This window comes from Oreochromis aureus, linkage group 3 (assembly GCF_013358895.1).
Source record: "Oreochromis aureus strain Israel breed Guangdong linkage group 3, ZZ_aureus, whole genome shotgun sequence".
Lineage (NCBI taxonomy): Eukaryota > Metazoa > Chordata > Actinopteri > Cichliformes > Cichlidae > Oreochromis > Oreochromis aureus.
This window is the reverse complement of record NC_052944.1, coordinates 65777483-65790401: the sequence shown is the minus strand read 5'-3', so window position 1 is coordinate 65790401 and position 12919 is coordinate 65777483. Positions and strand designations below refer to the sequence as shown.

General features: G+C 39.4%; 1 protein-coding gene across 5 annotated transcripts in view; it reads right to left on the bottom strand.

The window, feature by feature from the left end:
* The window catches only part of LOC120437078, a 91022-nt gene that overhangs the window by 16631 nt on the left and 61472 nt on the right, over positions 1–12919 (bottom strand). For 2 of the 5 annotated variants that reach the window (XR_005610812.1, XR_005610814.1), the window contains exons 3-4: positions 1093–2149; positions 855–1010 (exon numbers count right to left, since the gene is read on the bottom strand). The exons of 1 other annotated variant lie outside the window; for it this stretch is intronic. Coding sequence is in view for 1 of the 4 variants with exons in the window: in XM_039607808.1 (XP_039463742.1) it covers positions 855–959 (105 nt within the window). In the remaining 3 variants the exon portion in view is untranslated. Of the gene's footprint in view, positions 1–854; positions 1011–1092; positions 2469–12919 lie in introns of those variants that run through there. 2 more of the 5 variants (XR_005610818.1, XM_039607808.1) reach the window with 2 other exon arrangements.

The following is a 12919-nucleotide window of genomic DNA, read 5'->3' as shown; positions in this document are numbered from 1 at the left end:
ACAGAGTGATAAATCCGAATCTGTGAGCCGCGTAAATGTGGCAAGGCGCAAAGGTGAAAAGTGATAAAACTCGATTCTGATACGTTTTGCCTCGTAGTAATATTGCCGCTTGAGTCCCTCACCTTTGTCCGCTGAACGCACATCAAGCGTTCTTATCACAGAGGGAAGTCCCCCGTAGTGGAGCCAGAGCAGCGCGCTGCCTCGGTTGACAGCAGAAGTAAATAACACAGGCAGACCATGGGCTGCTCAGCTTGTTTATGATCAACTGGACGGACGCAGTGATACTACGTTCTTTTGGCAGTTAAGAAGACAGATCGCTCGTCTGTTTAGGGACAGTGAGAGACAGCCAGCGGTTCAATTGAGTGGTAAAAACACTCGCAGAGCGGAGCATGGAGCGGGAGAGACAACAGGTGAGCTCCAATCTAAAACTACTGTCTGTTTACCATGGTCGCTGCAATTGACGCTGAATGCGTGACCCTGTACGTCACATGCGGGCCGGGGGGGGCGCGCTCAGAGACCTCCCTTTATCCCGTCTTGGTTTGAAAGGTGCTTGGTGGCAGTTTATTCTAGCTTCAACTTTTCTACTGTAAATGCCAAAATTCTCCCAGGGAGTCAGGCAAATCCCGTTTGGAAACGCTATGGTCCTGTAAAACGGCTTTTAATTCTGGCAATTTTTTTTATGAAGTATCCAAATCAACTTAAAACTTTATTACTGTGACAACACTATCATGAAAAGGACAAAGAATAAACAATCCCATAATACCAACATTAAACTTTACCTTACAATAGAAGGAGACAACAAAATCATATGTATTAAAAGAGGGAATGAAGCATTCAAAAAATTAATTCCAAACCTCATCAATTGCAGCCATGATTTCTGTGATCTTATGTCCAGATGTTCCTCCCTTGTTTCTGAAGACTTTGGTCAGTTTGGTTGTGTTGTTGTCCAGCTGTGCCATAAATGTGGATGTTAGCGGGACCGTAGTGATGCACTGGAATTCAGCATTTATCTGTAAAATAAACAAATGTTTAGCATGATGGGTTTAAAATATTGCATGTGGAGTGCATTTGCAGATCAACTGATTCAGTTACCTCACATGGAGAAAAAAAGAGCTGGCCATTTTAAAGTCAGCTACGAAGGGCATGTCCTGAAGAATTTCTTGCCTCTGGTGAGGAAAGGTTTGGGCCATTTTTGCTTTGATGGTTTCATCGTTGTTCTTCTTCTTGAACTCTGAAAGCAGCACCAACCTTTCTTCTTCCTGACTCTCTCGGGTTTCTCCAGCTGGATAATCAGGGCAGAAATTCACCTCCGCTCTCCTGGGTTTCTTGACTTGGTTGGGATGCACATTACTGTTCCCTCTTCTTTTGAGAGAATTGATGACCAACTCACTACACCCCAAGTTCTTCAGTTTTCCACGATAGTTTGACATTTTATACTTCAAACTGATCTTCCATGCAGAAAATCCAGTTTCTGAACCCTTCTCTTTCAAGCATGGATGCTTTACAACCAAAGCTTGGCAAACATCACTAAGATTGCTGTCTGAAGGGTAAGCTTTGTACTTCATAATTTCTGAAGACAAGCTCTCTAAAATGTCAGACTTGAGCTTTGGTTTTAGGGTTAAAAGTGTTCCATTGGCTTGGAATTCCTGGTTGCCTTTTGTCAATTGCAGCTCTACATCGAAGCTAAACTCAGGTATGCGAAAGTCCAGTGGCCAGGCTTCTGATCGCAGCGTGGAGTTTGCTGAGCTCGAGGAGCTTGATGACCTGGATTCTGGCGATGGCAGTATATCTGTGTCATAATCAGGGTTGTGGCCAGAGCAGGGGCTACCCAAGTTAAATGAGGACACACTGCTTTCATTACTACCAGTGGATGTTTCTGGTACACATGTTTTAATCACTTTTATTTTGTCCATGTCTTTTAGATCAAATGTGGATGTCAGGTTAAGGAACTGATTAAAATCTGTGTCCATGTACTGTAATCTGAACTGTTCAGAAACTCCGCACTGATTTTCAATCTCTGCTTTGAGCTCGTTAACATTCTTTGGTATCCCCAAAGGAAGGGTTAACTTGAGTGCATTGTTCTCCCCCAGGATTATCAGAAGCTTTGTTGGGGCTGTCATTTCTGATGTCCAAATCTCCAACTGTTACTCTAAAAAATAAGTGCAAGAACATGAGCAGGTGGTTCCCAAACTTCAGTACATGTTACAATGGTGAAGCAGGTATTTTTTTAGTGGTATTCAGAATTTTGCAGCACAATTTTTTTTCTAGTATTTTTACAAGGCTTGAAACATATCCGAGTAGATTTATTGGTCGAACTATTTTTAAGAACCAAACTTTGAGAAGAACTGCTATACAGCACAAAAATTAAATCGGCAACATGGACATTAAAATTACCTGAACAGTGTCTCCAAAAGTTGAATCTGTTCATCTGGACGTAGCGTTTTGTGGGAGAAACGTTTCGTCACTCATCCAAGTGACTTCTTCAGTCTCAGCTGACTGCAGGTTTCCCCAATCTTATAAACAGTACATTTGCATAATGACTGAAACCAGCCCACTGAAGGAACAATGGGCTGTGAGGTCAGTTCCTTAATCATAATTACGCAAATTCCCATGACCATTGATCAACAATCACTGACCAAAACCCACTGATCAAAGAACACTGATCAATGGCCATGAGTACCATTCACAGAGAGTTGGGGAATGGCTGCAATCACAGCACTGTAAGATGGCGAAAGATGTACCCTTAGGCCCCCTCCTCGATTCAGAGATGGTCTTTCCCTCTTCACGTAAATGGCCTCCTTGACTCCGCGCTCAAACCAGCGTTCCTCCCTGTCCAGGATGTGTACATCTTCATCATTGAAAGAGTGGGCTGGTTTCAGTCATTATGCAAATGTACTGTTTATAAGGTTTGGGGAAACCTGCAGGCAGCTGAGACTGAAGAAGTCACTTGGATGAGTGACGAAACGTTTCTCCCACAAAACGCTACGTCCAGATGAACAGATTCAACTTTTGGAGATTTACTTTCCTGGATGATTGAGAATGCATCAAGACCTGAACAGTGTATGTATCTCTTTAATGTAACCATGCGAGAAGCTCCGACTTGGTAGTCACAAAGTGGACTAGAAAAATTTGCATTTCCTGCGAAAATGCTGTGTGGATGCCTTATCGCTGAAGCTGTCTGCTGAAAAGCTGAAAAAGATGAAAAGTTATATGATAATATGGCAGAAATGGACAAAAAATATTGCAAAAAAAGTTCAATATCTCAAAAAGTATAGAAGTTATGAGCACCAAAAGTCATAGCAATAATTAGCAGAAAGAGCAGAATTTTTTAAAGTTTGAACTGAGAAAATCGGCTGAAAACTGAGGGAGTAGTTGTGTGGATGCCTTTACGCTGAAGCTGTCTGCTGAAAAGCTGAAAAAGATGAAAAGTTGCACGGTGGTGAAAAATTTTTTTTGCGCTGAGCAGGATTCGAACCTGGCCCTCTTGGACTCAAGGTAGCTACTCATCTCACTGACCCAAACTCATTCTCACAGAGAAGAGGTGGACAATTGTGACTGACAATTCTGCTGAAATTAGCAGAAGCTGCTGAGAATTGTGCTGATAAGAGGTGAAAAGGCTGAAAATTTTTGCAGAAAAGAGGTGAATCAGCAGAATTTCTGCAGAAAAGAGGCAAAGTAAGCAGAAACTTGAGCTGAAAAGAGTTTTTTTTGCTGAAAACAGCCAAAAACGCTGGAATTTGTGCTGAAAAGGGTTGAAAAAAATGAAAATTTTGCTGAAAAGGGGTGAAGAAGCTAAAGTATACCAAATCAAAGTATTTCTGCCAAAACATAGTGTTTCTGCCATATTGTGGTACTACTACAGTACAACATGAATACGGATTAAAGATGAAAGAAACTGGCAACTGCCCAAAAAACCATGATTTGGCACAAATACCATGATTTTTCAAAAATACCATGATTTAGCAGAAATACTATGATTGAGCAGAAGTACTAAGATGTAGTCGAAGTACATTGATTTAGCAGAAATACTATTATGGAGGAGTAATACTTTAACATGGGAGAAATATTGATACACACACACACACACATACACAGAGAGGAAAGTGTACAGGGCTGTTAAGAGTCTGGGCTTGGTATATCTAGGTCACCTAAAGTGGCTGCACCTGCTGTAATCAGCACTTACACACCATTTAGCACAACTACTGAGATTTGGGTGAAATACTATGATTTAGAAGAAATACTATGACTTCGTCCCAATACAGTGTTTTGGTTCAAATAATATGATTTGCAAAAAATACTATGATTTGGCACAAGTACCATGATTTAGTACAAATACTACGATGTCGCTCAAATACTATGAAATTGCAGTAATACTATGATTTTGAAGGAATACTATGATTTGGTAGAAATACTATGCCTTAGTAGTAATACTATAACATAGCAGATATAGTGTGATTTTGCAGACATAGTATGTTTTTGCACAAATACTACGATGTCGCTCAAATACTATGAAATTGCAGTAATACTATGATTTTGAAGGAATACTATGATTTGGTAGAAATACTATGCCTTAGTACTAGTAAGTTTGTTTTTTCACAAATACTACAATTTGGCAGAAATACTATGTTTGGGCACAAATACTATGATTTGCTATAAATGCTATGATTTGGCAAATATACTATAATCAGCAGATATACTATAACATAACAGAAATTTTAATTGGGCACAAATAACATGATTTGGCACAAATACCATGATTTGGCAAAAAAATACCATGATTTGGCACAAATACGATGATATGGCAGAAATACTATGATTGGGTACAAATACTATGATTTGGCACAAGTACTATGACTTAGTACAAACACTGATTTGGCACAAATACTCTGATTTAGCAGAAATACTATGTTTTAACATAAATAATATCTTTTGACAGAAATTTCTGCTAAAAGGTACTATTTCTGCTTTTTAGCAGAAATACAGTAATTTTGCATAAATACTATGATTTTGGATAAATACTATGATTTGGCAGATATACTGTATTCAGCAAATGTACTATAACATAACAGACATTCCTCCACTCAGTAGTAATACTATAACATAAAATAAATATTATGGTTTTGCCCCAAAACCACGATTTGGCACAGACACCACGATTTTTCAAAAATACTATGATTTAGCAGAAATACTATGATTGAGCAGAAATACTATGATTGAGCACAAGTACTAAGATGTAGTAGAAGTACTAATATTATGGAGGAGTAATACTTTAACATGGGAGAAATATTGATACAGACACACAAACATACACATACACAGAGCCTAAAGGGAGCAGTGGCTGTTAAGAGTCTGTGCTTGGTATATCTAGGTCAGCTAAATTGGCTGCACCTGCTGTAATCAGCCCTTACACACACAGACACAGAGAAAGGGATAGGTTTTCTGCAGTTTATTTCTCACATTCAGGATTCCCCTCGAACAAATGGCCATAATTTCCTAACCGTAGGAGCTAGAACGGTCATTCTGACACCGTTTTGTTCAGAAGAGATGGGGGAATCTGCAGGTCTTCTTAATTCAGCGATAGAATATAAATTATTGAAGATATATGACTTGTAATACACTGTAACTGAGTAGAGGCGAAGCAAAACTGCTTTGACTTGCCCTCAAACAACTTTTTGTAACTGTAAATCTATATGGAGCATCAAAATCATTCTTTCACCGTAAGAAACAGCAGGCTTTGGTGAAAAGTCATAGGGATTTTCAGGTCTCTGTGGAAATCCATCAAAAAGATATGACGAGAGAAAAAAATGCCTCATTTCCAGAGTTTGAAATCTAAAGAGATCTGAGCGAGGGACAAATTTCCTACCCTCAAACAAACCCAATTCATGGCCAAATGGTAATAGTTGAGAAAAAGATTCTGGAATTATGAGCATCAGGGATGTCTGAAGATATATTGGCACAAGCCTCATGTCTCAACTTTGTTTCGTTAAGGAGATATTACGATTTGAAAATGCCTCTCATTAGAGAAATCCAGCGCTGATTTTGAACAAACTCTCCATTGACTTTCTATAGAGAGTTTTGAGACTTTGTGTTGCTCTGAGGAGATTTGCAAAATATGTGTAAATCCCACAAGAATGATAGTGACATTTTCTAAAAGCCAGCAAAAATACCTACGTTTTGTTGTATAATTTGTGGGGGTTGAGTGGAAATTGAGCGAGTAGTAAGAAGTTGTTCAGACATGAAGAGAAAATTCAGAATGGATGAGTGTACACTGTAAGTTAATTGCATAGCAACCATAACAACGCATGTATTTTCTGAAAAATCACAATTTTGCAACTGAAAACTTACAGAGGTATAAAATTAAAATGGTAGAAGATCTGAAAAAGCTGAATCATACAGGAATAGCCCAATAATCTGAGAACATTTTAAAGTTTGAAAGGAGTTTCTAGGTGAAAGTATGAGGAAGTAGTTAAGTTTCAAAAACAAGCAAGTTTTAGCAGAATTTCTGAAGATTTCCATTCATTTCAATGGGACAAAAAAAGCATAAAAAGTGTAATATTTTAAAAAGTATAATAGTAACTAGAAAGCGAAAATTTCCGAAGAAATTTTAAGTGTGCCTATGCTACTGCCGGATCAGATGTACGAACACATCAGGATGTATGCGGTTTGAGCAACAAACTGTTGAGTTTTAAGCAGAGAGTCATCAGCTGTTCCTGTGCTCAGCTGTTAGGGCCAGTTGCTATAGTAACTCCTGTGAGTGGCAGGAGGGGATGGGACACACACACACACACACACACACACACACTCTGCAGTTGGGGTCAGACAGAGAGATGGGCAAACAGGAATTAAGCTCTGAAACAAATGCTTGCCAAAAGAAAACTGTATGTCCGATCGCAATAATTATTTCACCGTGAGTGGCAGGAACTTCCAGACTACAACATATTACAGATCATATTTGGTTCCAGAAATCCAGTAACCAACATATAAGCATAATCTGTGCAAAGATTTGTGTTTCTAAAGTAAAACAGTGAAAAACTACAGCCCTGTCAATACATGAATATCCAGACGTTGTACAAAAATGTCCACTTTTGGCACACAATTGGACACCATGCCAGTTTATTTTTTTAGGTATTAAAGAGCAGAAATTAATAAATTTTATTAACAGGCCTAAAAATGCTTTTTAAAAATATATATTTTTGAAGAATTAACCACACATTTACATGGTAATGGCCCTTTTCTGCCGTGCACATGGAGCGCTTCATTGGCCTCTGGCCCTTTAAACTCTGAGGGGCTGTAACTTTGGTTTCTTTTGGTCAATTTGCATGATTGACACCTCTTTTTAATCGTTTTAGCCAATAGATTCAAAGTAACGATGCCACGTTCACGTCACTTCAACCAATCAGACGTTGTAATGCCAAAACCCACGTGTGTCCAAATTTACTGCATGTGACATCTGTCCAGTCACGTGTCTGAAGGTGGATCTAAAATGGAGGTTGTTGACGGAAGATAGCTCTGATGCACCTAGGTAGGCATGGTAAATAACAGCAATCACGTGGTTACCGGCTACCGGCGAAAATAACGGAGGAAATCGGGACGGTAAGCCAATTTATCTCTTAGCGCATTTGCGCCGCTGTGTGTTTTTGCGGTCTTCTATTGCAGCTAATTCAGTGAATTTTGGTCTGATCGTGATGAAACTTGGTATGTGGAGTCAGTGATAGCCCTGGAAGCTAACCAGCCTATTTTTAACCGGTTACACGAAGTCTGAAGAATTTCTGGTTCGGTTATGTGTGTTTAGCGGACTTCTGCGCATTTACGTAACTGCTCGTTTAATCGCGGCTTGTTTTCGGTGTGTTTGGTGGTTGTAGAAATGGTTTATATGACATTTTAGCTGAGATTCTGAGGTTTCTGTGGATACCACACATGTCTGGATTTATATTTCTCAACCGGCGTTATAACCGATTAAACGTGATCTCCTCCTTTTTGCCCCCAATGCCGGGGGCGTGGGGGAGAAGAGTTTAAATGACGTTTCTACGACAAAGTATGGCAGAGCGGTAGGCCTTCAAAGTGGCCTGGGTTGGCGCCTTTTTTCGGGCCCTTCCCAATCAAAATGAATGGGGAAAAATGGGGTCTTTTTTGGGGAATTTTGGGAAAACCGTGCGACGAATCCCTAACAAAAGTCATAGCACCCTATTCCCGATCGAGCCACACGAAACGGTGTAACATACGTGGGGGTCGTCTCAAAGCTGCGGGCCGTGAAAAAGTTCATAATTTTAGGCGGAAGAAAAATAATAACTAGAAAAATTTGCATTTCCTGCGAAAATGCTGTGTGGATGCCTTATCGCTGAAGCTGTCTGCTGAAAAGCTGAAAAAGATAAAAAGTTGCAAAAGTTGTACGGTGGTGAAAAAAAATACAATGCCCTGAGCAGGATTTGAACCTGGCCCTCCTAGTCTAAAGGCAGTTACTTATCTCACTGTCCCAAACTCATTCTCAATAAGAAGAGGTGGAGAGACGGACAATTCTGCTGAAGTGAGGAGAAGCTGCTGAGAATTGTGCTGATAAGAGGAGAAAAGGCTGAAAATTTTGCAGAAAAGAGGTGAATCAGCAGAATTTCTGCTGAAAAGAGGTAAAGAAGCAAAAAGTTGCGCTGAAAAGAGATGAATCAGCAATGAGCAATTTCTGCTCAAAAGTGTATTTTCTGAAAACAGCTGAGATTTGAGCTGATAAGAGGTGAATAGGCTGAAAATTTTGTAGAAGAGGTGAATAAGCAGAATTTGAGCTGAAAAGAGGTGCAAATTCTTCTGAAAAGAGTTCAATCAGCAGAATTTCCGCTGAAAAGAGTTGTGCAGAACTCTTTTCAGAATTCTGCTGAAAAGATGTTTTTGCTGAAAATAGTTGAAAAAGCTGGGATTTGCGCTGAAAAGTTGTGAAAAAACTGAAAATTTTGCTGAAAAGGGGTGAAAAAGCTGAAATTGAGTTAAAAAAGTTTAACTATTAACTGAAAAAAATGTTGGCACAAGCGGGATTTGAACCCTGCCCTCCCAGTCTGAGAACGGCTGCTCATCTCACTGAGCTAAAACACAGCTCAGCCCGGTGAGGAGAAATAAGTGACCACATTGATAATGTGTTCCATTCATTTCAATGGGCAAAAATATTGCATAAAAAATTCAATCTCTCAAAAAGTATAGAAGTTATGAGCACCAAAAGTCATAGCACACATTAGCAGAAAGAGCAGAATTTTTTAAAGTTTGAACGGTGAAAATCGGCTGAAAACTGAGGGAGTAGTTACACGGCAAAGAACGGAGCAACTAGAAGAACTAGAAAATTTGCATTTCCTGCGAAAATGCTGTGTGGATGCCTTAACGCTGAAGCTGTCTGCTGAAAAGCTGAAAAGTTCCAAAAAGTTGCATGGTGGTGGAAAAAAAAATGTCGCCCTAAGCAGGATTTGAACCTAGCCCTCCTAGTCCAAAGGCAGCTTCTCATCTCACTGAACCAAACGCATTCACACAAAGAAGAGGTGGAGAGACTGATAATGCTGCTGAAATTAGCAGAAGCTGCTGAGAATTGTGCTGATAAGAGGTGAAAAGGCTGAAAATTTTGCAGAAAAGAGGTGAATCAGCAGAATTTCTGCAGAAAAGAGGCAAATAAGCAGAAAGTTGTGCTAAAAAGAGGTGAATCAGCAGAGTTTCTGCTGAAAAGAGTTTTTTTTCTGAAAACAGCCAAAAAACCTGGAATTTGTGCTGAAAAGGGGTGAAAAAAATGAAAACTTTGCTGAAAAAGGGTGAAGAAGCTAAAGTATACCAAATCAAAGTATTTGTGCCAAAACATAGTATTTCTGCCATATTGTGGTAGTTGTGCAACAAAAGTTACTACATTACAACATGAATACGGATTAAAGATGAAAGAAACTGGCAACAAATTCCTCCACTACAAACCAGTCTGATACCACTGTGCAGTGTTCACGTTTACTAAGGCACTACCCAAAAGGCACCACAAGAGGGCACTCCAACACAAGAGATGACCTATGTACACTGATGCACTTAGTAACAGTCAGCCTCCTACTTTGCCACTACGTAATACAGCGGAAATACAGTAGCAGAAATACAATGTTTTTGCAGAAACACTGTAATTTCACTCAAATAATATGAAATAGCAGTAATACTATGATTTGGCAGAAATACTATGTTTCAGTACAAATACTATGACAAAGCAGAAATACTATGACTTAGAAGTAATACTATAACAAAAGGGATTCCTCAAAATACTATGAAATTGCAGTAATTCTATGATTTGGCAGAAATACTGTACTTCGTACAAATACAATGCTTTGGTAAAAATACTATATTTTGATTTGAACTCTATGATTTAAAAAAGATGAAAGCATTGAAATAGGTGAAAAGGCTGAAAATTTTGCAGAAAAGAGATGAATCAGCAGAATTTCTGCAGAAAAGACGCAAAGAAGCAGAACGTTGCACTGAAAGAGGTGAATGAGCAGAATTTCTGCTGAAAAGACGCAAAGAAGCAGAACGTTGCACTGAAAGAGGTGAATGAGCAGAATTTCTGCTGAAAAGAGGCAGAATTTCTGCTGAAAAGAGGCAGAAGGTTCTGTATGTAGAAAAAGAAACACAATGAACCATGTGTGAAATAAATAAAGAAATGAAATGAAAGAACAACCTGATTCTGCTCAAATTCACCAATCAGAGCTACTGCCTCTGTCTGCTTCATTAGACTGGGTACTTGTATGTATTTCGGTCCATATTAGAAAAGCTGCTAAAATTATAAAACTTTGCAGAATTGTAATAAATGATCAATATAAATGACAGGTCTGTGATAGTGTTCAAATTTGTAATGAAAAATAATGTTGAAGCAAGGGGGATTGAACCCACGACCTTTGAGGTGCAGAGCCGTGTCATTACTGATTGCGCCACCTGGGAAGGGGCGGGCAGCTGAAAGACAGACGTTTGGGCAGTCAGAAAATAGATCGCGGTGAGCGGCGAAAAGCGCCGCTTTTGAGTTACAAAACGTCGTGTAACTCAAAAACTAGGAGGGCTAGCAGAATAATTCTTGTACTGGGTGAATCAGCGGACTTTGGTGTATTTTGACTGCGATTTCCATAGCTCTTTGTACCTCCTCGTCATGGAGACATGACGAGAGAAGAAACGGCTTCATTTCCAGAGTTTGAAAACTGAGAGAAGGACAGATTTCTGCTAAAAAAAGAGGTGTAGACGCTTTGATGGAAATGGCTTCATGTGTAAGGATACACTGAAGAGTGTCAAGAAAGAAGAGTGCATGCAAGTAAGGAAGATGTGTAACAACTGTGACAGGCAGGACTCGAACCTCTGCCACCGGGTCCCACAGCAGCGGCTCAACCCTCTGAGCCAAATGAGGTCTGGTGACAAAGGGGGTGGGTGTCTAAGACACAGAGACTTGAGCAGTCAGAATTAGATCGCGGTGAGAGGCGAAAACGCCGGTTTTTGGAGTTACAAAACGTCGTGTAACTCAAAAACTAGGAGGGCTAGCAGAATAATTCTTGTACTGGGTGAATCAGCGGACTTTGGTGTATTTTGACTGCGATTTCCATAGCTCTTTGTACCTCCGTCGCGGAGATATGACGAGAGAAGAAACGGCTTCATTTTCAGAGTGTGAGAACTGAGAGGAGGACAGATTTCCACCCTCAAACAAACGTAATTTATGGCTCAACGGTAAGATGAATGTAAAACTGATTCCACTGTGAGTGTCAGCAGTGTCTGAAGATATATTGGCACAAGCCTCATGTCCTAACTTTGCTTTGTTAATTAGATATGGCGATTTGAAAATGCCTCCTGTTACAGAATTTCAGCTCTGAATTTCAAAACCTCCACATAGACTTCGAATGGGGACTAAGCAGACCATGTGTCACTTGAGGCAAATTGCGAAAAAAACAGTAAATGTCACAATAAAGATAGTAATATTGTCTGAAAGCCAGCAAAAATACCTACGTTTTGATGTATAATTTGTGGGGGTTGAGTGGAAATTGAGCGAGTAGCAAGAAGTTGTTTGGACATGAAGAGAAAATTCAGAAAAGACCAGCTCTCACTCTGAGTTAATTGCATAGCAACCATAACAACGCATGTATTTTCTGAAAAATCACAATTTTGCAACTGAAAACTTAAAGAGGTATAAAATTAAAACGGTAGAAGATCTGAAAAAGCAGAATCATACAGGAGTCGCCCAATAATCTGAGAACATTTTAAAGTTTGAATGGAGTTTCTGGGTGAAAGTATGAGGAAGTAGTTAAGTTTCAAAAACAAGCAAGATTTAGCAGAATTTCTGAAGATTTCCATTGATTTCAATGGGACAAATTAAAGGAAAAAAGTGTAATATTTTAAAAAGTATAATAGTAATAAACACCAAAAGTCATAGCCATCATTAGCAGAAAGAGCAGAACAGTATAGAGTTTGAACTGAGAAAATCGGCTGAAAACTGAGGAAGTAGTTAAGTGCCAAAAAGTGTACGGAAGCAACTAGAGGAATAACTAGAAAAATTTGCATTTCCTGCGAAAATGCTGTGTGGATGCCTTTACGCTGAAGCTGTCTGCTGAAAATAGCTGAAAAAGCTGAAAAGTTGCAAAAAATTGTATGGCGCGAAGAACTGAAAATTCTGCTGAAAACAGGTGAAGAAGCAGAATTATTTACCTGAAAAGTGGTGAAAAGCCAAAAATTCTACTGAAAAGGGGTAAAGACTGAGAAATTTTTGCTGAAAAGAGGTGAAAAGAAAGTATGCCATGAGCAGGATTTGAACCTGGCCCTCCTGGTCTCAAGACGGCCACTCATCTCACTGAGACAAACTCCTTCTTTCAAAGAAGAGGTGGATAGACTGACAATTGTGCTGAAATTATCAGAAGCTGCTGAGAATTGTGCTGATAAGAGGCGAAAAGGCTGAAAA